Genomic DNA, 23,236 nt, shown 5'->3' with positions numbered 1-23,236 from the left:
ACATCCCATGTTCATACATTAGAAGACTTAATATTAAGATGTCAAAGTGATACACTGATTCAACATAATCCTTATCAAAATTCCAACAGCTGTTTTTGCATAGATGGAAAAGCTGATCCTCAAAATCATATGGAGTTACAAAAAAACCAAACCAAACTTGTTGCCGTTGAGTTGATTGTAACTCATAGCAACCCTATAGGACAGAGCAGAACTGCCCCATAGGGTTTCCAAGGAGTGGCTGGTGGATTTGAACTACAGACCTTTTGGTTAGCAGTCAAATGCTTAATCACTGCACCACCACGGCTCCATTCACATGGAGTTACGAGGGACTCCAAATAGCCAAAACAATATTAAAAAAGAAAATAGGGGAATTCACATTTCCTGATTTAAGAATGTATTACAAAGCTACAGTAATCAAAACAGTTTGATATTGGTATAAGGATAGACATAAAGACCAATGGACTAGAATTGAGAGTCCAGAAATAAACCCATACATTTGTAGGCAATTGATTTTCCATAAGGCTTCCAAATCAATTCAGTGGGGGAGAGAATAGTCTCTTTAAAAAATGGTGCTGGAACAACTGGGTCTCCACATGCGAAAGAATCAGTTTGGCCTGATACCTTATACCATATACAATAATTAATTTAAAAAGGATCAATGGCCCAAATATAAGAGATAAAGCAATAAAACTATATCCCTCCAAAGTATGTATTGAGGTCCTCAGTCCCATTCTCTAGTTTATTGTATTCTGCTAGAATTAAAATACGCATTGAAGTCTTGGCCCCTGCACCTGTAGGTGTGACCTGTCTGAAAATAGGAGTTTTCTTTTGTTACGTTAATGTGGTCATACCAGAGTAGAGTGGGTCCTAAACCTAATCACTTCTCTGTTATAAAAAGAGCAGCATAGACACAGAGACATAGAAAGGGGGAAGACAGATACCAAAAATGCCAAAGAATGTTGGTAGAAATATACCAGAAACTAAGAAAGAGGCTTTCAGAAACCTTGATTTGTAGTCATTAACTTGGGCTTTCCCTCATGTTACAATGGAAGTTTTTTTTTTAAAATAATTTTTATTGTGCTTTAAGTGAAAGTTTACAAATCAAGCGTCTCTCACATATAAACTTATATACACCTTACTACATACTCTCATTTACTCTCCCCCTAATGAGTCAGCCCTCTCCCTCCTTCCAGTCTCTCCTTTTGTGACCATTTTGCCAGTTTCTAACCCCCTCTACCCTCCCATCTCCCCTCCAGACAGGCAATGCAAACACAGTCTCAAGTGTCCACCTGATACAAGTAGCTCACTCCTCATCAGCATCTCTCTCCAACCCATTGTCCAGTCCATTCTAAGTCTGATGAGTTGTGTTCGGGAATGGTTCCTATCCTGGGCCAATAGAAGGTTTGGGGACCATGACCGCCGGGATTCTTCTACTCTCAGTCAGACCATTAAGTCTGGTCTTTTTATGAGAATTTGGGGCCTGCATCCCACTGTTCTGCTCCCTCAGGGGTTCTCTGTTGTGCTGTCTGTCAGGGCAGTCATCGGTTGTGGCCAGGCACCATCTAGTCCTTCTGGATGACGTAAGTCTCTAGTTCATGTCCCCCTTTCTGTCTCTTGGGCTCATAATTATCTTGTGTCCTTGGTGTTCTTCATTCTCCTTTGATCCAGGTGGGTTGAGATCAATTGATGCATCTTAGATGGCCGCTTGTTAGCATTTAAGACCCCAGATGCCACACTTCAAAGTGGGATGCAGAATGTTTTCTTAATAGAATTTATTTTGCCAGTTGACTTAGATGTCCTCTGAAGCCATAGCCCCCAAACCCCCGCCCTTGATCCGCTGACCTTTGAAACATTCAGTTTATTCAGGAAACTTCTTTGCTTTTGGTCCAGTCCAGTTGAGCTGACCTTCCCTGTACTGAGTATTGTCCTTCCCTTCACCTAAAGTAGTTCTTATCTACTATCTAATCAGTAAATAACCCTCTCCCACCCTCCTTCCCTCCCCTCCTCGTAACCACAAAAGAATGTGTTCTTCTCAGTTTAAACTATTTCTCAAGATCTCATAATAGTGGTCTTATACAATATTTGTCCTTTTGCCTCTGACTTGCACTCAGCATAATGCCTTCCAGGTTCCTCCATGTTATGAAATGTTTCACACATTCGTCACTGTTCTTTATCGATGCGTAGTATTCCATTGTGTGAATATACCACAATTTATTTAACCATTCATCTGTTGATGGACACCTTGTTTGGTTCCAGCTTTTTGCTATTGTAAACAGTGCTGCAGTCAACATGGGTGTGCATATATCTGTTTGTGTGAAGGCCCTTATTTCTCTAGGATATATTCCAAGGAGTGGGATTTCTGGGTTGTATGGTAGTTCTATTTCTAACTTTTTAAGGAAACGCCAGATGGATTTCCAAAGTGGTTGTACCATTTTACATTCCCACCAGCAGTGTATAAGAGTTCCAATCTCTCCACCGCCTCTCCAACATTTATTATTTTGGGTTTTTTGGATTAACGCCAGCCTTGCTGGAGTGAGATGGAATCTCATTGTAGTTTTAATTTGCATTTCTCTAATGGCTAATGATCGAGAGCATTTCCTCAAGTATCTGTTAGCTGCCTGAATATCTTCTTTAGTGAAGTGCGTGTTCATTTCCTTTGCCCATTTTTTAATTGGGTTGTTTGTCTTTTTGTGGTTGAGTTTTAACAGACTCATATAGATTTTAGAGATCAGGCGCTGGTCGGAGATGTCATAGCTGAAATTTTTTTTCCAGTCTGTAGGTGGTCTTTTTACTCTTTTGGTGAAGTCTTTAGATGAGCATAGGTGTTTGATTTTTAGGAGCTCCCAGTTATCTGGTTTCTCTTCGTCATTTTTAGTAATGTTTTGTATTCTGTTTATGCCTTGTATTAGGGCTCCTAATGTTGTCCCTATTTTTTCTTCCATGATCTTTACTGTTTTAGTCTTTATGTTTAGGTCTTTGATCCGCTTGGAGTTAGTTTTTGTGAGTGGTGTGAGGTATGGGTCCTGTTTCATTCTTTTGCAAATGGATATCCAGTTATGCCAGCACCATTTGTTAAAAAGACTATCTTTTCCCCGATTAACTGACACTGGGCCTTTATCAAATATCAGCTGCTCATACGTGGATGGATTTATATCTGGGTTCTCAATTCTGTTCCACTGGTCTATGTGCCTATTGTTGTACCAGTACCAGGCTGTTTTGACTACTGTGTCTGTATAATATGTTCTAAAATCAGGTAGAGTGAGGCCTCCCACTTTGTTCTTCTTTTTCAGTAATGCTTTACTTATTCGGGGCTTCTTTCCCTTCCATATGAAGTTGGTGATTTGTTTCTCCATCGCATGAAAAAATGTCATTGGAATTTGGATCGGAAGTGCACTGTGTATATAGATGGCTTTTGGTAGAAGAGATATTTTTACTATGTTAAGTCTTCCTATCCGTGAGCAAGGTATGTTTTTCCACTTATGTAGGTCCCTTTTAGTTTCTTGCACTAGTACTTTGTAGTTTTCTTTGTACAGGTCTTTTACATCTTTGGTAAGATTTATTCCTAAGTATTTTATCTTCCTGGGGGCTACTGTGAATGGTATTGATTTGGTGATTTCCTCTTTGATGTTGTTTTTGTTGATGTAGAGGAATCCAAGTGATTTTTGTATGTTTATCTTGTAACCTGAGACGCTGCCAAAGTCTTCTATTAGTTTCAGTAGTTTTCTGGAGGGTTCCTTAGGGTTTTCTGTGTATAAGATCATGTCATCTGCAAATAGAGATAATTTTACTTCTTTCTTGCCAATCCGGTTGCCCTTTATTTCTTTGTCTAGCCTAATTGCTCTGGCTAGGACCTCTAACACAATGTTGAATAAAAGCAGTGATAGAGGGCATCCTTGTCTGGTTCCTGTTCTCAAGGGAAATGCTTTCAGGCTCTCTCCATTTAGAATGGTGTTGGCTCTTGGCTTTGTATAGATGCCCTTTATTATGTTGAGGAATTTTCCTTCAATTAGTATTTTGCTGAGAGTTTTTATCATGAATGGGTGTTGGACTTTGTCAAATGCCTTTTCTGCATCTATTGATAAGATCATGTGGTTTTTGTCTTTTGTTTATATGGTGGATTACATTAATGGTTTTTCTAATATTGAACCAACCCTGCATACCTGGTATAAATCCCACTTGGTCGTGGTGGATTATTTTTTTTGATATGTTGTTGAATTTTATCGGCTAGAATTTTGTTGAGGATTTTTGCGTCTATGTTCTTGAGGGATATAGGTCTGTAATTTTCTTTTTTTGTGATGTCTTTAGCTGGTTTTGGTATCAGGGATATGGTGGCTTCATAGAATGAGTTAGGTAGTATTCCATCCTTTTCTATGCTTTGAAATACCTTTAGTAGTAGTGGTGCTAACTCTTCTCTGAAAGTTTGGTAGACCTCTGCAGTGAAGCCATCCGGGCCAGGGCTTTTTTTTTTTGGGAGTTTTTTGATTACCTTTCCAATCTCTTTTTTTGTTATGGGTCTATTTAGTTGTTCTACTTCTGATTGTGTTAGTTTAGGTAAAAAAAGGTAGTGTTTTTCTAGGAATTCATCCATTTCTTCAAGGTTTGCAAATTTGTTAGAGTACAGTTTTTCATAATAATCTGATATGATTCTTTTAATTTTAGTTGGGTCAGTCTTATATGGGGTTTGGTGAACATCTTAGATAGATATCCTTTAGTCTTTCATGATGCCAGGGAAGTTTTCTGCCAACAGATCTTCAGCTATTCTCTTTGTATTTTCTGTTATCCCTCCCTGCTCTGGAACTTCAATCATGTGCAAGTTATTCTTCTTGATAGAGTCCCACATGATTCTTAGGGTTTCTTCATTTTTTTAAATTCTTTTATCTGATTTTTCTTCAACTCTATTGGTGTCAATTGCCTTATCCTCCATCTCCCCCACTGTCCATTCCAATTGCTCGATTCTGCTCTCTGACTTCCTATTGAGTTGTCTAATTCTGTAATTTTACTGTTAATCTTTTGGATTTCTGAATACTGTCTGTCTATGGATTCTTGCAGCTTATTAATTTTTCTACTATGTTCTTGAATAATCTTTTTGATTTCTTTAACTGCTTTATCAGTGTCTTCCTTGGCTTTTTCTGTAGATTGCCTTATTTCATTTCTGAGGTCATCCCTGATGTCTTGAAACATTCTGTAAATTAGTTTTTTATATTCTGCATCTGGCAATTCCAGGATTGTATCTTCATTTGGGAAAGATTTTGATTCTTTAGTTTGGGTAGTTGTAGAAGGAATCATGGTCTGCTTCTTCATGTGGTTTCATATCAACTGCTGTCTCCGAGCCTTCTATAAGATATTGTAGTGATTTATTTTATATTTGCTCACTGAGTCTTATCTTGTTTTGTTTTCTTTCAGTAGACCCAGATGGGCTACTAGATTGCACTGTCTTGATTGTTGTAGCCTTTGAATCACTTATGTCCTATTATCAGCTGGTTTGGGCTGTTACCAGATATATAAGCCTAACAGTCCATTCACTATTCTTGAATAGAATCAGCTTAGGTGTTCTGATTTTCGGTGTGACCAAGTGTGTGGTATAAACTGTCACCTATTAACTTAGAGCAGTAGTGGTGATAGTCGTGTGCACCAGATCCTAGTAGCAGCAGGGGGTCACACTCCAGGGATTGTGGGGCAGGATGCTGACAGCCTTCCCGCACGTGCCAGTGAGGTAGGTGTGTCTCTATTCCTAGAGCAATTTGGTGGGTGATCTCTGCAGCTGTACCTTAGGCACCCAATGCATGTACCTCTAAAGATTGGTAGGTCAGTATCGTCAGACTCCTTTGGCAGTTGGCTAGGTGGTTTGGGTGGAGCTTCAGCCCTGGGTTCCCCATTGTGGATCAGTGAGGGCTCTGTTCAATAGGTAGAGATATCAGACCTGAAAAACTTGTCTTTCCAGTGATCTGTTAAAACAATTACAGTCAGATCTCTATCAGAATTTCCTTTGCATTATAATAGGCACCTTGTTCCCTGTAGGGATGAAAGCCCAAGAGTGTGGATCTCATATGCTTGGCTGGAGCTGATTCTGTATTTTTATTTCAATTTAGGGAAGTCAGGGAAGAATTCTTCGTCCCTGGGTTTTTAGTAGCTTCTTCTCTCAGGCCAGGAGAATGGGTTAGGAAAAAAAAAAAAAAACAACAACCCCACAGAGCACTTCACTCTCTGGCCCAGGAAATTCCAATGTTAATGAAGCTGCTTGGGGCAGGGAGGGAAGGGATCAGATAGATAGGAGAGAGTAGCACCCAGCAATATAGACAAAGTTACTTATCTTGTTTGGTGACGACTGTTTTATCTGAGATTCCTGAGGGGCGTGTAGCCTGTGTGCGCTGGCTGGGTCGAGATTGCCCCTGAGGGTCAGGCCCGTGTTCTGTGCTTGTGCTGTCTCAGGAGCCTTGGTCAGCTCCTCCGCTCCCAGTCGAAAGCCCAGCGCCAAGGTTTCCCGGCTGGGGTGCTGCACTCCACGCTCCAAAACCAGTCGCTGCCTCCTGGTGACTTCTCCTCCTGTCAGCCACATCGTTGCACTGCCTACATGCGCTGGCTGGGCTTCCCCCGAGGTCACTTCAGGGGGCTAGGGCTGCGTCCTGTGTTTGTGCCATCTCAGGAAGCCCTGCTCAGCTCCCCTGTGCCCAGTCCAAAGCCTGGCACCAAGGTTTTCTGACTGGGACGCTGGCTCCAGGCTCCACAAACAGTCGCTGCTCCTCCATGGTTGCTCATTCTCTCGTTAGCCGCATCAGTGTGCAGCCTTCTTGCGCTGGCTGAGTCTCTACCAAGGTTGCCCCAGGGGGCTAGGGGTTAGGGCTGTGTCCCATGCCTGTCCCGCCTTAGCAAGCCACAATCAGCCCTGCCAGTCGGCACCAGGGAACCACGAGGGCTCAAGGCTGTGGAGCAGAACGCTAGTTCCAGAGGCAGTCCCTGCTTCAGGGCGTAGCTTTTTGCTGCCCTGTCACTCAGGTCAACTCTTTAGATCTGTGTTTGGTGGTTAGAGTTCGTAGATTATCATGTATGTGATTGAGTCACTTGTTTTTCCGAGTCTTTGTTGCAAGAGGGATCCGTGGTAGCTTCTACCTAGTCAGCCATCTTGGCCCCGCCCCCCTGGATGATTTTTTCCTGCCTCTTTTTAAAACCAGTTCTTTTTTTTTTTTATTAACTTTTATTGAGCTTCAAGTGAACGTTTACAAATCAAGTCAGAGTGTCACATATAAGTTTATATACACCTTACTCCGTACTCCCACTTGCTCTCCCCCAATGAGTTAGCCCTTCCAGTCTCTCCTTTCGTGACAATTTTGCCAGCTTCCAACTCTCTCTATCCTCCCATCCCCCCTCCAGACAGGAGATGCCAACACAGTCTCAAGTGACCACTTGATATAATTAGCTCACTCTTCATCAGCGTCTCTCACCTACCCACTGTCCAGTCCCTTTCATGTCTGATGAGTTGTCTTCAGGGATGGTTCCTGTCCTGTGCCAACAGAAGGTTTGGGGACCATGACCGCCAGGATTCCTCTAGTCTCAGTCAGGCCATTAAGTATATCTTTTTATGAGAATTTGGGGTCTGCATCCCACTGATCTCCTGCTCCCTCAGGGGTTCTCTGTTGTGCTCCCTGTCAGGGCAGTCGTCGATTGTGGCCGGGCACTAACTAGTTCTTCTGGTCTCAGGATGATGTAGGTCTCTGGTTCATGTGGCCCTTTCTGTCTCTTCGGCTCTTAGTTGTCGTGTGGCCTTGGTGTTCTTCATTCTCCTTTGCTCCAGGTGGGTTGAGACCAATTGATGCATCTTAGATGGCCACTTGTTAGCATTTAAGACCCCAGATGCCACATTTCAAAGTGGGATGCAGAATGTTTTCATAATAGAATTATTTTGCCAATTGACTTAGAAGTCCCCTTAAACCATGGTCCCCAAACCCCCACCCTTGCTCCGCTGACCTTTGAAGCATTCATTTTATCCCAGAAACTTCTTTGCTTTTGGTCCAGTCCAGTTGAGCTGACCTTCCATGTATTGAGTATTGTCCTTCCCTTCACCTAAAGCAGTTCTTATCTACTAGTTAATCAGTAAAAAACCCTCTCCCACCCTCCCTGCCTCCCCCCCTCATAACCACAGAAGTATGTGTTCTTCTCAGTTTATACTATTTCTCAAGATCTTATAATAGTGGTCTTATACAATATTTGTCCTTTTGCCTCTGACTAATTTTGCACAGCATAATGCCTTCCAGTTTCCTCCATGTTATGAAATGTTTCACAGATTCCTCACTGTTCTTTATCGATGTGTAGTATTCCATTGTGCGAATGTACCATAATTTATTTATCCATTCATCCGTTGATGGGCACTTTGGTTGCTTCCATCTTTTTGCTATTGTAAACAGAGCTGCAATAAACATGGGTGTGCATATATCTGTTCGCATAAAGGCTCTTATTTCTCTAGGATATATTCTGAGGTGTGGGATTGCTGGGTCGTATGATAGTTCTATTTGTAGCTTTTTAAGGAAGCGCCAAATTGAGTTCCAAAGTGGTTGTACCATTTTACATTCCCACCAGCAGTGTATAAGAGTTCCAATCTCTCCGCAGCCTCTCCAACATTTATTATTTATTATTTTGTGTTTTTTGGATTAATGCCAGCCTTGTTGGAGTGAGATGGAATCTCATTGTACTTTGGATTTGCATTTCTCTAATGGCTAATGATCGAGAGCATTTCCTCATGTATCTGTTAGCCGCCTGAATGTCTTCTTTAGTGAAAAAAAGTGCCTGTTTATATCTTTTGTCCATTTTTTAATTGGGTTTGTCTTTTTGTGGTTGAATTTTAGCAGAATCATGTAGATTTTAGAGATCAGGTGCTGGGCAGAGATGTCATAGCTGAAAATTTTTTCCCGGTATGTAGGTGGTCTTTTTACTCTTTTGGTGAAGTCTTTAGATGACCATAGGTGTTTGATTTTTAGGAGCTCCCAGTTATCTGGTTTCTCTTTGGCATTTTTAGTAATATTTTGTATTCTGTTTATGCCTTGTATTAGGGCTCCTAATGTTGTCCCTATTTTTTCTTCCACGATGTTTATCGTTTTAGACTTTATGTTTAGGTGTTTGATCCATTTGGAGTTAATTTTTGTGCATGGTGTGAGGTATGGCTTCTGTTTCATTTTTTTGCAGATGGATATCCAGTTATGCCAGCACCATTTGTTAAAAAGACCATCTTTTCCCCAGTTAACTGACACTGGGCCTTTATCAAATATCAGCTGCTCATATGTGGACGGATTTATATCAGGATTCTCAATTCTGTTCCATTGGTCTATGTGTCTGTTGTTGTACCAGTATCAGGCTGTTTTGACTACTATGGCTGTATAATAGGTTCTAAAATCAGGTAGAGTGAGGCCTCCCACTTTCTTCTTCTTTTTCAGTAATGCTTTACTTACTCGGGGCTTCTTTCCCTTCCATATAAAGTTGGTGACTTGTTTCTTCATCACATTAAAAATCGTCTTTGGAATTTGGATTGGAAGTGCATTGTATATATAGATGGCTTTTGGTAGAATAGACATTTTTACAATGTTACGTCTTCCTATTCATGAGCAAGGTATGCTTTTCCACTTATGTAGGTGTCTTTTGGTTCCTTGCAGTGGTACCTTGTAGTTTTCTTTGTATAGGTCTTTTACATCTTTGGTAAGATTTATTCCTAAGTATTTTATCTTCTTGGGGGCTACTGTGAATGGTATTGATTTGGTGACTTCCTCTTCGATGTTCTTTTTGTTGATACAGAAGAATCCAATTGATTTTTATATGTTTATCTTGTACCTTGGTGCTCTGCTGAACTGTTCTATTAGTTTCAGTAGTTTTCTTAAGGATTCCTTAGGGTTTTCTGTGTATGAGATAATGTCGTCTACAAATAGAGGTAATTTTACTTCTTCCTTGCCAATCTGGATGCCCTGTATTTCTTTTTCTAGCCTAATTGCTCTGGCTAGGACCTCCAGCATGATGTTGAATAGGAGCGGTGATAAAGGGCATCCTTGTCTGGTTCCCGTTCTCAAGGGAAATGCTTTCAGGCTCTGTCCATTTAGGATGATGTTGACTGTTGACTTTGGATAGATGCCCTTTATTATGTTGAGGAATTTTCCTTCAATTCCTATTTTGCTGAGAGTTATTTTTTTTATTTTTTTTTATCATGAATGGGTGTTTGACTTTGTCAAATGCCTTTTCTGCATCAATTGATAAGATCATGTGGTTTTTGTCTTTTGTTTATACGGTGGATTACATTAATTGTTTTGCTAATATTGAACCATCCTGGCATACCTGGTATAAATCCCACTTGGTCGTAGTGGATTATTTTTTTGATATGTTGTTGAATTCTATTGGCAAGAATATTGTTGAGGATTTTTGTGTCTATGTTCATTAGGGATATAGGTCTGTAATTTTCTTTTTTTATGCTGTCTTTAGCTGGTTTTGGTATCAGGGATATGGTGGCTTCATAGAATGAGTTAGGGAGTATTCCATCCTTTCCTATGCTTTGAAATACCTTTAGTAGTAGTGGTGTTAACTCTTCTCTGAAAGTTTGGTAGAACTCTGCAGTGAAGCCATCCGGGCCAGGGCTTTTTTTTCTTGGGAGTTTTTTGATTACCTTTTCAATCTCTTTTTTTGTTATGGGTCTATTTATTTGTTCTGTTTCTGTTAGTTTTGGTAGGTAGTGTGTTTCTAGGAATTCACCCATTTCTTCTAGGTTTTCAAATTTGTTAGAGTACAATTTTTGGTAATAATATGATATGATTCTTTTAATTTCAGTTGGGTCTGTTGTGATATGGCCAATCTCATTTTTTATTTGTGTTATTTGTTCCCTTTCCTGTATTTCTTTAGTCAGTCTGGCCAATGGTTTATCAATTTTGTTAATTTTTTCAAAGAACCATCCTTTGGCTTTGTTAATTATTTCAATTATTTTTCTGTTCTCTAATTCGTTTCATTCTGCTCTAATTTTTGTTATTTGTTTTCTTCTAGTGCCTGATGGATTCTTTTGTTGCTCTCTTCCTATTTGTTCAAGTTGGAGGGACAGTTCTCTGATTTGGCTCAAAAATTATTCTTTAAAATGATTACTGAGAGGTGAAATATTTCAGAATCTTCAAAGATACATTAAACTTGGTGTTTAATATTTTTTCTTTTTATTGTCATAAAATATATGCAGTACAACATTTGCTAAGTGAACATTTTTTACGTGTACTATTCAGTGATACCGATTACATTAACCATGCTGTGGACTGTCACCAGTGCCCACTGCCAAATTTTCCATTACCATAAACTGATACCCAAAGCTTCCTAAACAATGACTCCCTCTTACCCCTTCCCTCCTGCCCCAGTAACCAATAATAAACTGATCTCTGTGCATTTGCCTATTCCATATATTTCATAAAAGTGGAATCATACAATATCTGTCGCTTTGTGATTGACCTACTTAACGTAGTATCATGTTTTCAAGGTTCATCCATGTTGTAGCATGTATCAGGACTTCATTTCTCTTTATGGCAGAGTAATATTCCTAATGAGTTGGAATTGACTAGACGGGAACGGGTTTTTTTTTTGTTGTTGTTTTATGTATATACGTATATGTATATAAAAGATTTATATATATATATATACACACACACACACCACATTTTGCTTGTCTACTCATTTGTTCCCCTACGTGTCTGTCAGTTTGTCATACTGTGGGGGCTTGTGTGTTGCTGTGATGCTGGAAGCTATGCCACCGGTATTCAGATGCCAGCAGGGTCACCCATGGAGGACAGGTTTCAGCTGAGCTTCCAGACTAGGAAGAAGGACCTGGCAGTCTCCTTCTGAAAACAATTAGCCAGTGAAAACCTTATGAATAGCAGTGGAACATTGTCTGATATAGTGCTGGAAGATGAGCCCCCCAAGTTGGAAGGCACTCAAAAGATGACTGGGGAAGAGCTGCCTCCTCAAACTAGAGTTGACCTTAATGACGTGGGTGGAGTAAAGCTTTCAGGACCTTCATTTGCTGATGTGGCATGACTCAAAATGAGAAGAAACAGCTGCAAACATCCATTAATAATCAGAACCTGGAATGTATTAAGTATGAATCTAGGAAAATTGGAAATTATAAAAAATGAAATGGAAGACATAAACATCGATATCCTAGGCATTAGTGAGCTGAAATGGACTGGTATTGGCCATTTTGAATCGGACAACCATATAGTCTACTCTGCTGGGAATGACAACTCGAAAAGGAATGGTGTTGCATTCATCGTGAAAAAGAACGTTTCAAGATGTATCCTGAAGTACAATGCTGTCAGTGATAGGATAATATCCATACGCCTACAAGGAAGACCAGTCAATACGACTATTATTCAAATTATGCACCAACCACTAGGGCCAAAGATGAAGAAACAAGATTTTTATCAGCTGCTACAGTCTGAAGTTGATCGAACATGCAATCAAGATGCATTGATAATTACTGGCGATTGGAATGCAAAAGTTGGAAACAAAGAAGGATCAGTAGTTGGAAAATATGGCCTTGGTGATAGAAACAATGCTGGAGATCAAATGATAGAATTTTGCAAGACCAACGACTTCTTCATTGCAAATACCTTCTTGCACCAACATAAACAGTGACTATACACATGGACCTGGCCAGATGGAACACACAGAAATCAAATTGACTACATCTGTGGAAAGAGACGATCGAAAAGCTCAATATCATCAATCAGAACAAGGACAGGGGCTGACTGTGGAACAGACCATCAATTGCTCATATGCAAGTTCAAGCTGAAACTGAAGAAAACCAGAGCAAGTCCACGAGATCCAAAATATGACCTTGAAAAACCAGATGAGTTGTGGAATGACACCAAGGACATCATCCAGGAAGAAAGCAAGAGGTCCCTTAAAAGACAGGAAAGAAAGAAAAGACCAAGCTGGATGTCAGAGGAGACTCTGAAACTTGCTCTTGAGCGTTGAGCAGCTAAAGCAAAAGGAGGAATTGATGAATAAAAGAACTGAACAGAAGATTTCAAAGGGCCTCTCGAGAAGACAAAATAAAGTATTATAATGACGTGTGCAAAGAGCTGGAGATGGAAAACCAAAAGGGAAGAACACGCTCAGCGTTTCTGAAGCTGAAAGACCTGGAGAAAAAATTCAAGCCTCAAGTTGCAATAGTGAAGGATTCCATGGGGAAAATATTAAATGATACAGGAAGCATCAAAAGAAGATGGAAGGAATACCCAGAATCATTATACCAAAAAGAATTAGCCGATATTCAACCATTTCAAGAGGTGGCATATGATCAGGAACCGATGGTACTGAAGGAAGAAGTTCAAGCTGCTCTGAAGGCATTGGTGAAAAACAAGGCTCCAGGAATTGCTGGAATATCAATTGAGATGTTTCAACAAACAGATGCAGCGCTGGAGGTGCTCACTCGTCTATGCCAAGAAATATGGAAGAAAGCTTCCTGGCCAACTGACTGGAAGAGATCCATATTTATGCTTATTCCCAAGAAAGGTGATCCAACCGAATGTGGAAATTATAGAACAATATCATTAATATCACCCACAAGCAAAATTCTGCTGAACATCATTCAAAAACGGCTGCAGTAGTGTATTAACAGGGAACTGCCAGAAACTCAGGCCAGTTTCAGAAGAGGACGTGGAACCAGGGATATCATTGCGGATGTCAGATGGCTTCTGGCTGAAAGCAGAGGATACCAGAAGGATGTTTACCTGTGTTTTATTGATTATGCAAAGGCATTCGACTGTGTGGATAATAACAAATTATGGATAACATTGTGAAGAATGGGAATTCCAGAACACTTAATTGTGCTCATGAGGAACCTGTACATAGATCAAGAGGCAATTGTTCGTACAGAACAAGGGGATACTGATTGGTTTAAACTCAGGAAAGATGTGTGTCAGGGTTGTATTCTTTCACCATGCCTGTTTAATCTGTATGCTGAACAAATAATCCGAGAAGTTGGACTATATGAAGAAGAAAGGGCATCAAGACTGGAGGAAGACTCATTAACAACTTGTGTTATGCAGATGACACAACCTCCCTTGCTGAAAGGGAAGAAGACTTGAAGCACTTACTAATGAAGATCAAAGACCACAGCCTTCAGTATGGATTACACCTCCACATAAAGAAAACAAAAATCCTCAAAACTGGACCAATGAGAACATCATGATAAACGGAGAAAGAATTGAAGTTGTCAAGGATTTCATTTTACTTGGATGTACAATCAACAGCCATGGAAGCAGCAGTCAAGAAATCAAAAGATGCATTGCATTGGGCAAATCTGTTGCAAAAGACCTCTTCAAAGTGTTGAAGAGCAAAGATATCACCCTGAAGACTAAGGTGCGCCTGACCCAAGCCATGGTATTTTCAGTTGCGTCATATGCATGTGAAAGCTGGACAATGAATAAGGAAGACCGAAGAAGAGTTGACGCCTTTGAATTGTGGTGTTGGCGAAGAATATTGAATATACCACGGACTGCCAAAAGAACGAACAAATCTGTCTTGGAAGAAGTGCGGGCGGAATGCTCCTTAGAGGCAAGGATGGTGAGACTGTGTCTTACATACTTTGGACATGTTGTCAGGAGGGATGAGTCCCTGGAGAAGGACATCATGCTTGGCAGAGTACAGGGTCAGCGGAAAAGAGGAAGACCCTCAACGAGGTGGATTGACACAGTGGATGCAACAACGAGCTCAAGCATAACAACGATAGTAAGGATGGCACAGGACCGGGCAGTGTTTCGTTCTGTTGTGCATAGGGTCGCTATGAGTCAGAACTGACTTGATGGCACCTAACAACAAAAACTCATTTGTTGATGGGCATCTAGGTTGTTTGTACCTTTTGGCTATTGTAAATACAGCTGCACTGAACCTTAGTCTACATATGTCTGTTTGTGTTACTGATTTCAAGTCTCTTGCGTATATACCTAGGAGAGAAATTACTGGGCGGTATAGGGTCGCTATGAGTCAGAATCAACTCTACGGCAATGTGTGTGTGTGTGTGTGTGTGTGTGGGTGTTTTGATGATAATACTGTAGTCTGGTGGCACAGTGGGTAAGAGCTTTGCTGCTAACCAAAAGGTTGGCAGTTCGAATCCACCAGCTGCTCCATGGAAACCCTATGGGGCATTTCTACTCTGTCCTGTAGGGTTGCTAATAGTCGTAACTGACTCAACAGCAATGGGTTTGGGATTTATTTTTTTAAGGTAATTCTGTGTTTAACTTTTTGAGGAATTGCCAAATTGTGTTTGACAGCAGCTGTACCATTTTGCATACGCACAGGCAGTGGGGGAGGGTTCTAATTTCTCCACATCCTTGCCAACATTTCTTTTTCTTTCTTTCTTCTTCTTTTTAAAATTTTATTCATTTTGTTGCTGTTTTTGAGAATATACACGACAAAACATACACCAAGTCAACAGTTTCTATATGTACAGTTTAGTGATATTGATTACATTCTTTGAGTTGTGCAACCATTTCCAACCTCGCTTTCTCAGTTTTCCTCCCCCATTAATGTAAATTCACTGCCTGCCCCCTGACTTCTTTTTATAAATCTTAGCTAGCCTAGTGGGGGTGAAGTGGTATTTCATTGTGGCTAGTGTTGAATATTTTGTTGTCCATTGATTTTTGAGAATTAGCAATCCATTCATGTTATATTTGTTATTCCTGTTAACGAGAAGAACCTAATTCCTGACTATTTCAGGTAACAGTTTACTGTATTAACTTCTTGCATAAGGATGTTGTAAAACTTGTGTTTTATCTACCCTTTAGCATTGCCTGATGTTATCGAAAACCTCAACAATCTCAGCAAAGAGAATATGAATGTTTCTGACCTGTGGAACATTCTGTCCGGTTTGAATAATAATTTAAAAAAAGGTGAATTCCTAGCTGCACTGAAACTAGCACCAGTTGATGGTGGGTATTCCCAATATTAAAATTAAAAAGGTATACAAAAATTTAGCTTTATTTGCTGTCAACCTTTGTCCCTTTATCTTATGTTTGGTGAGATGGAGTGTTGTAGGTGAAATATAAAGAAAGTTTAGATTGTCCTGTAAAAAAAATTAATATCTATTTTTTATTACTCTAAATGGATCAAATATATATTGAATACCTTTAAGTTGTGTAGCACATTACTGGAAAATAGCACACCCCAGTGAACACAGACAGGATGATTTGAAAATGTGAAGAGAGCTATCCAAGCTTTCTTGGGATATCCGTACTGTTTGGTTGAAATAGACGTCTACTTAATTTTCCAGGAAAACACATTTTCTGATGGCTACCATCTCTCAGCAAGAAAAAAACAAAACATAACTTGTCAATGGACATTTAGGTTGTTTCCACCTTTTGGCTATTGTGAATAGTGCTGCAATGAACATTGAAGCATTGAATATCTGTTTATGGTGATGAAAAATTTAGCAACAGATATTTGTGATGGTTATATAACATGATTAATGTAATTAGTGTCACTGAATTTATACATGTAAAAAATGTTTGGTTGTCAAACGTTAAGTTATATAAATTTTACCACAATAAAAAAGAACTAAAGTGGAAATTTTGTTTGTTATATGTATAAAAAGGAAAAAAAAATGCTAAAAAAAGTTTTCCTTGCAGAAAGTGACAAAGTACAATTTAAAGAATTTGCAGAAGTGGCAAAGAATATACATGATGCCTCAAGATTAGATGGTACGTACTGAATTATTTGTGATTGATGAATTTACTTTTTTTGAGTGCAAGCCTTTTTTTGTTTTGTTTCATTTTTTTTTCACATTTCTGGTTAACAGCTGCTAATTTCTGATGAACATGTTGACATTGATCTGTTTGTAGACAGTCAGAACTTAGTTTTGATTAAAAATTGGCAGCCTCTATAAGGAAAGAAATAAGGTTTTTTAAGGGGTCTATTTAAATTTATTTTTATTCCTTTATTATGTTAGCACTAAGAGGACTCCGTCTGTATATAGGCTTCTATATTATAGGATTTCTCATAAATCTTCTGCTGGTTCCTTTAGTAGACATCCCTCATATTCTTTTCTTTAGTTTTATTAAATGAGTTTTGGTAACACAGTTACTTGACTTCCATTTAATTTGAAAGTTATAAACACAGGACTAAAATTAATGAAGCTAGCACTTGTGAGGCTTGAGTACTTTTTTCTTTAGAGACCATTTAAAACTTAGTATCACTGGTAATTCATTTGAATAATCATTTAAATGATCAATTTTGTCAGCTAACACTCTCAGTAAAAGATACAAATAAATGTTTAGGGAAACAAATACAGGGTCATTTCTGTATACAAAGAAGTAGACACATAGTTTTTGAATTTTTAGTACCCAGTCTGCCCTGGCATATGAAATTCATGTAATAGTTTTCCTTCTAGGTTAAGAAAGATGTTTATTAATTCCCTGTTAAAATATAAATATGTTACCTGGGTCAAATAACATAACTATCATCCACATATTAGTTAGTTTAGCTACACTATAGAAAATAATATACAGAAGTAGAAAAGAGTATGGGTTTTGGAGTAAGAAACGGGTTTATGATTCTTTCACTTTCCAGATGGGTGATTTCTCTAAGCCATTCTGGTTTCTTCATGTTTCAAACGAGGAGCCTAATGGCATCATGTTTCCCATAGGGTTGTTTTCAGGATCAAATGCAGTAACACATATAAAGCATATGATCTACTACTAGGCACATATTACGGAGCCTTGGTAGCACAGTGGTTAAGAGCTGTGGTGAGCTGTGGCTGCTAACCAAAAGGTTGGCAGTTCAAATCCACCAGCTGCTCCTTGGAAACTCTATGGGGCAGTTCTCTTCTGTTTTATAGGGTCGCTATGTGTCACAATCAACTTGATGGCAACAAGTTTGGTTTTGGTTTTTTTAAGGCATATATTAAGTGTTTGTTAAATGGTAGTTATCATTTTTATAATTAATTTTGAAATCAGAGAGCGGGACTCAGAAAAACTATTCAGGACATGTAACTTTTCATAAACAGTAAGGAAAAAATTTTGAAATCAAGCCTTTGAGAAAAGTGAGCAGAAATGGGTGAGGTACCTGAATCCAGGGCATGTTTGTAGGGCTCAGGGGTCGTGTTGGAATCTGCCAGCCAGTGCAGTATAAGGTCAATAACTATTGGTGAGAGTTAGAAAGGGCCACTTGGGCAGGAAAGAATTAACATAGCAGGTCTGAGGCTTCTGCCTTTAGAAGAGCCTGTGAAAGGCTGGCTGGCATCTGGAACTTGGCTTTCTCCATTACTAACTGATAGGTCTAGTTCACTGTGTCTAGCTATTTGTTTGAAAACTTGGAGGAGCCGAGAGAATAGGCATAGTGTGCATAAAGTTCTATGCTTTCCTTGACTGTATATGCATATAATTATGAGGGATTGTGGTCAGAGTCTGATCTTGTAGTTTAGATTTTAGAGGTGGGGCAGGCAAGTCTAGGTAATAAGGAGGATTATTGGTGTGAATGACTTTGGAAAGGAAGTGAAGGTTCTTTGGAGTTAAAAGATCAAGGTGCTGCGAGGCTAGGCTTGGATGGAAATGGGATATGGGATGGAGGAGAGGATTATTATCAAGTACCAGTATCCTCAATGAATGTAAAGGAGTGATCAGAAAGTAGTAGATGATGGGATCAGGGAGGTGGCATAGTTGAATGATGGGCATGGGCCTCAAAAGGGAGGGATGAGGTTTGATTAAAGGCATAACTAAAATGGGCTGATAGTAGTTGCAGAAAGCTAGGGGAATGTGTTCTGCTTCCTGGTCCTATATATGTGGAGCGTGGGAAGATGAGCAGTTCCACTCAAGAATGTTGTGCAAGGAAAACAGTATTTTCAAACGAAGACAAGTTTTAGTTAAGACAGAGCAGCTGATACAGGTTTTCAGGTGCTGGAAAAGCTGAGCTTGCCATCTACAGAGATCTCCTAATGTGTTAGGGAGATAGGAAGTGAGGCAGATTCTATGGTACTAAGCAGCTGTGATAACTATTTGCAGCTAGTTCCTGTTGGCTTAAGTAATAGTAATAATGCTATTAATAGTATAATATTTACTGAACCCTTACTATGTGGCTAACACTGTTTTAAGTGCTTTTTTCATACTTACATATTTAATCCTCACATCAACCTCATGAGTTAAATATTATTCAACTTTAGAGATAAGACTAATGAAGTTTATAGCGGGGGTTAAGTAGTAATAATTTGCTTATGGTCACATAGCTAATAAGAGGTAGAGCTAGGAACTGAATTCAGATCTATCTGACTTAACCATTGCCTCCTTTGAGAGGGCTGGATGTGGGGGCAAAATTCCAGATGCTAGAGTATAGTTGGGTCCTGGTAGAATTGAAAAGGAAAGATATGAATGAGACCTTATGAATCTTGTGTCTTATGTTTCTCACGATTCTGAAATTTATTTTCTGGGTTAATTTTTTGCTTCCATTAGAGCTCTGAGGCAAAATAAGTACTTAGCATAATTGCAAGAAAAAAACTCAGTTATCGATGTCATTTTTACCAATTTACCAAGTGTATACTAGCACCAGAGAAAACATGATAGACCAAGAATTCCATGCATATTGTGTTGCTGGCCATAGAGTTCCCTGATGGATAGATTCCTTGCCGAGATTTCTTATACTTCAATTCAGGATGTGATAATAAACCATGGACTGGCATTGATAAAAATCTTTAGTGATGGCTAATGATTTTTTTTTTAATTTTTTAAAATCTGAGATTAATTCTATTACCAAATAACATTTCTGTCTATTTCTAGAATTAAAGGAGGCTGACTTTGCCCTCAATTTGCTTGAAGGTGACATGGTAGCTGGGAAGAACTTGGAAGACTTCCTAAGAAATATTGGGATTAAGTCACCTAAAGAAGAGGTAGAGAAAATTCTTCAATCAGATTTTGTTTCTGGTAAGCATTTTAAATATTAATATCAGTTTTTGTAAGGAGTTCTGGTATAGCACAGTGGCACAGTTAAGCACTCAGCTGCTAACTGAAAGTTTGGCAGTTCATACCCACCAGCTACTCCTCGAGAGAAAGATGTGGCAATCTGCTTCTGTAATTATAGCCTTGGAAACCCTACGGGGCAGTTCTGCTCTGTTCTACAGGATCAAAATCGACTCGATGGCAAACAACAACAATCTTTGAAAAAGCCTTTTCTTTTAAAATTTGCTCTTTTGCTGTTATGAGAATACTTTTAATAAGCAGTTCTAAGTTTTGACGGAAGTAGGCATGTTGGAATGCATCAGAGAAAATCTTTTGTCCTCAGAGGTACTTGATTTTAATGACTGAAAAATTGTTGCAAATTCGGGTTCTGTGAGTATAGCTTTGCCTAGGTTTGACACCTTTGAGCTTCACTGGGTCTTGTAAGTTATTGGTGCTTGAGTTCTCTTACAGGTAGAATCAGAACTAGTGTATTTACAAACTTTTAGTGTTGTTGCAGGGAATACTGGATGGAAATGAATCAAAAATACCTTGTAAATACAGTGTTCAAGAAATATGTAAAAGTTATATGCTGATTTTGATACTAGTCTTAATGTTATCTTGTCCAGAAATTGTTGTTTGTCACCTCTCTCTCTTCCAGAAAATAACATGGTGAATATTAAAGACTGCATGAGGGCTTTAAGGGACACCCAGAAATTTTCCAATTTTATGGGTAAGAACTCTATGGTAAAACAGGTACAAAAAAAAAAAAAATTTTTTTTTTTTGTAGAAGGCCAAAAATTTCAGGACTCCTTAAAAGGCCATCTAGTCAAATACTGTATTTGGTGCATAAATCTTCTTTGTAGTGTCTGTGCCAAATGTTTGTTTTGTCTATACTCAAACACTTGCAGTTATGGAAAACGTATTGAATTTTTGATTTAGTTTATTTTACACTAAAATAAATTTATTTTTTAATTAAATTAAAATTTTATTTTAAACTTTGTGATTGAAAAGATTGGAAAAACTGGAAGGTTGTGATCTTTTCCAATACTTAAATTAATAAATCTTTATAATATTTTAATGGCAAATTTTTTTAAGTAAAAAAATTAGTTGAAACAGAAATGTGAGAAATATAGTTTAGCAAGCCTCTTGTAATGTTACCTTCTGGAAATATTCCTGTTAACATTTGGTAAATATACATTTAAACTTTTTTTTGTGTTTATGAATATTTGTGTATTTTGAAATTACTTTATAAATTGGATTATTTTGTCCATATTATTCCACAATTTATTATTTTTTTAATTAGCTAATTAAAAAAAATTAACAGTATATATTGTTCCATGTTGTATGATATAAGCCCACCTCATTCTTTGTAAAAACTGCAAAATATTCATCATCAGGATGTACTGTAATTTTATAGATAATTGTTTTGATGAATCTTTGGGTTATTTCCAGTTTTTTACTATTACAAACATTTTGATGAACATCTTTGTACGTGTACTTTTGTACATATGTGTACAAAGTATTTCTGTAGGAGAAATTCCTAAGAAGTGGACTTGCTGGGCCAAAGTGTATGCAAATTTAAAATCTTAATAGCTATTGCCTAATTACTCTCTAGAGGGTTGTAAAAATTTATGTTTCATCAACAAGTGAATTTTTTAAATTCTCTTAGTAAAAAAAAAATTATTGTTTTTTAATAAGCGCTCCTTTAATTACTAAACCCAGAGCCAAACCCAATGCCCTCAAGTCAATTCCAACTCATAGCGACCCACAGTAAAGAGTAGAACTGCCTCCTGGGTTTCCCAGGGTATAAATCTTGTTATTTATTTGTTTTTTAATTGTGCTTTAGATGAAGGTTTACAGAACAAACTAGTTTGTCATTAAACAATTAGTACGCATATTATTTTGTGATATTGGTTGCCAACCCCGTGACATGTCAACGTTCTCCCCTTCTTGACCTTGGGTTTCCTATTACCAGGTTTCCTGTCCCCTCCTGACTTCTCGTCCTTTCCCCTGGGCTGGTGTGCCCATTTAGTCTCATTTTGTTTTGTGGGCCTGTCTAATCTTTGGCTGAAGGATGTCCTCAGGAGTGACTTCATTACTGAACTAAAAGGGTGCCCGGGGGCCATACTCTCGGGGTTTCTCCAGTCTCTGTCAGACCAGTAAGTCTGGTCTTTTTTTTTTTTTTTGTGTGAGTTAGAATTTGTTCTACATTTTTCTCACGCTCTTTCTGGACCCTCTGTTGTGATCACTGTCCGAGCAGTTGGTGGTTGTAGCTGGGCATTTTCTAGTTGTGCTGTACTCAGTCTGGTGGAAGCTGTGGTACTTGTGGTTTATTAGCCCTTTGGACTAATCTTTCCCTTGTGTCTGATTTCCTTCATTCTCCCTCGCTCCAGGTGGGGCGAGACCAGTGGAGTGTCTTAGATGGCCGCTCACAAGCTTTTAAGATTTCAGACACTCTTCACCAAAGTAAAATGTAGAACGTTTTCTTTATAAACTATGTGTGCCAGTTGAGCTAGATGTTCCCTCAGATGATGGCCCCCACAGCCTTCAGCCCAGTAATTTGGTCCCTCAAGGAATTTGGATGTGTTTATGGACCTTCCATGACCTTGCCTTGGTCAGGTTGTGCTGGCTTCCCCAATATTTTGTATTGTCTCACCAAGGCTGTAAACCTTAACGGAAGTAGACTACCACATCTTTCTTCTTTTGGTTAGCAGCTGAGTGCTTTAACAACTGCACCACCAGGGCTCCTCTCTTTAATTGCTAGTTAGTTAAAACACTTTTTTTATGTGCTTGTGAATGTACTTTGGTCATTTTAAAATTAGGTTGTTGTTCTTGTATCAGTTTGTAAATGACTTTATATTTTAGGAGTGTTAGTGCTTTGTCTTAGCTATTGCAGTTTTTTTCTCATTTATTATTCGTTTTGACTTTGTTTTTGGTGGATTGCTTTTCCCATTTTCTGTGTCTTACTTCGTCAGTTTTGGTAATTCATATTGTCCTAAGGCATTCTTTATTTTGTTTTTTAAGAATATTAGTACACTTATGTGCTTATAATTCTTTTAATTTTTTTGCATCTGTGGTTATTTTCTCATTTTTAAATTTGTATACATGTATTTTTTTCCTTTTTGTTTGTTCACTAGCTAATGTTTTATTTTTTTAAAGCACTATCTCTTAGATTTATATTTTAGTGTTTCTGTTTATAGTTTAAAATATTAATTTGTGCTTTTATCTTCATTAAGCTCTTTATATTTTCTTATGTCCATTTTGTAGTTTTTATAACTTTTTGTTTAAATTATTAATATAGTTTTATTTTT

General features: G+C 38.5%; 1 protein-coding gene across 1 annotated transcript in view; it reads left to right on the top strand.

The window, feature by feature from the left end:
• EFCAB13 (EF-hand calcium binding domain 13) overlaps nucleotides 1-23,236 on the top strand; it is a 110,591-nt gene that overhangs the window by 66,208 nt on the left and 21,147 nt on the right. Inside the window, exons 14-17 of the mRNA XM_064270967.1 lie at nucleotides 15,789-15,932; nucleotides 16,629-16,700; nucleotides 19,767-19,910; nucleotides 20,584-20,655. Coding sequence (XP_064127037.1) covers nucleotides 15,789-15,932; nucleotides 16,629-16,700; nucleotides 19,767-19,910; nucleotides 20,584-20,655 — 432 coding nt within the window. The remainder of the gene's footprint in view (nucleotides 1-15,788; nucleotides 15,933-16,628; nucleotides 16,701-19,766; nucleotides 19,911-20,583; nucleotides 20,656-23,236) is intronic.

The sequence above is a fragment of the Loxodonta africana genome, chromosome 18, assembly GCF_030014295.1.
Source record: "Loxodonta africana isolate mLoxAfr1 chromosome 18, mLoxAfr1.hap2, whole genome shotgun sequence".
NCBI classification, from domain to species: Eukaryota; Metazoa; Chordata; class Mammalia; order Proboscidea; family Elephantidae; genus Loxodonta; species Loxodonta africana.
The sequence above is the reverse complement of the archived record's forward strand: the minus strand, read 5'-3'. Positions and strand labels throughout refer to the sequence as shown.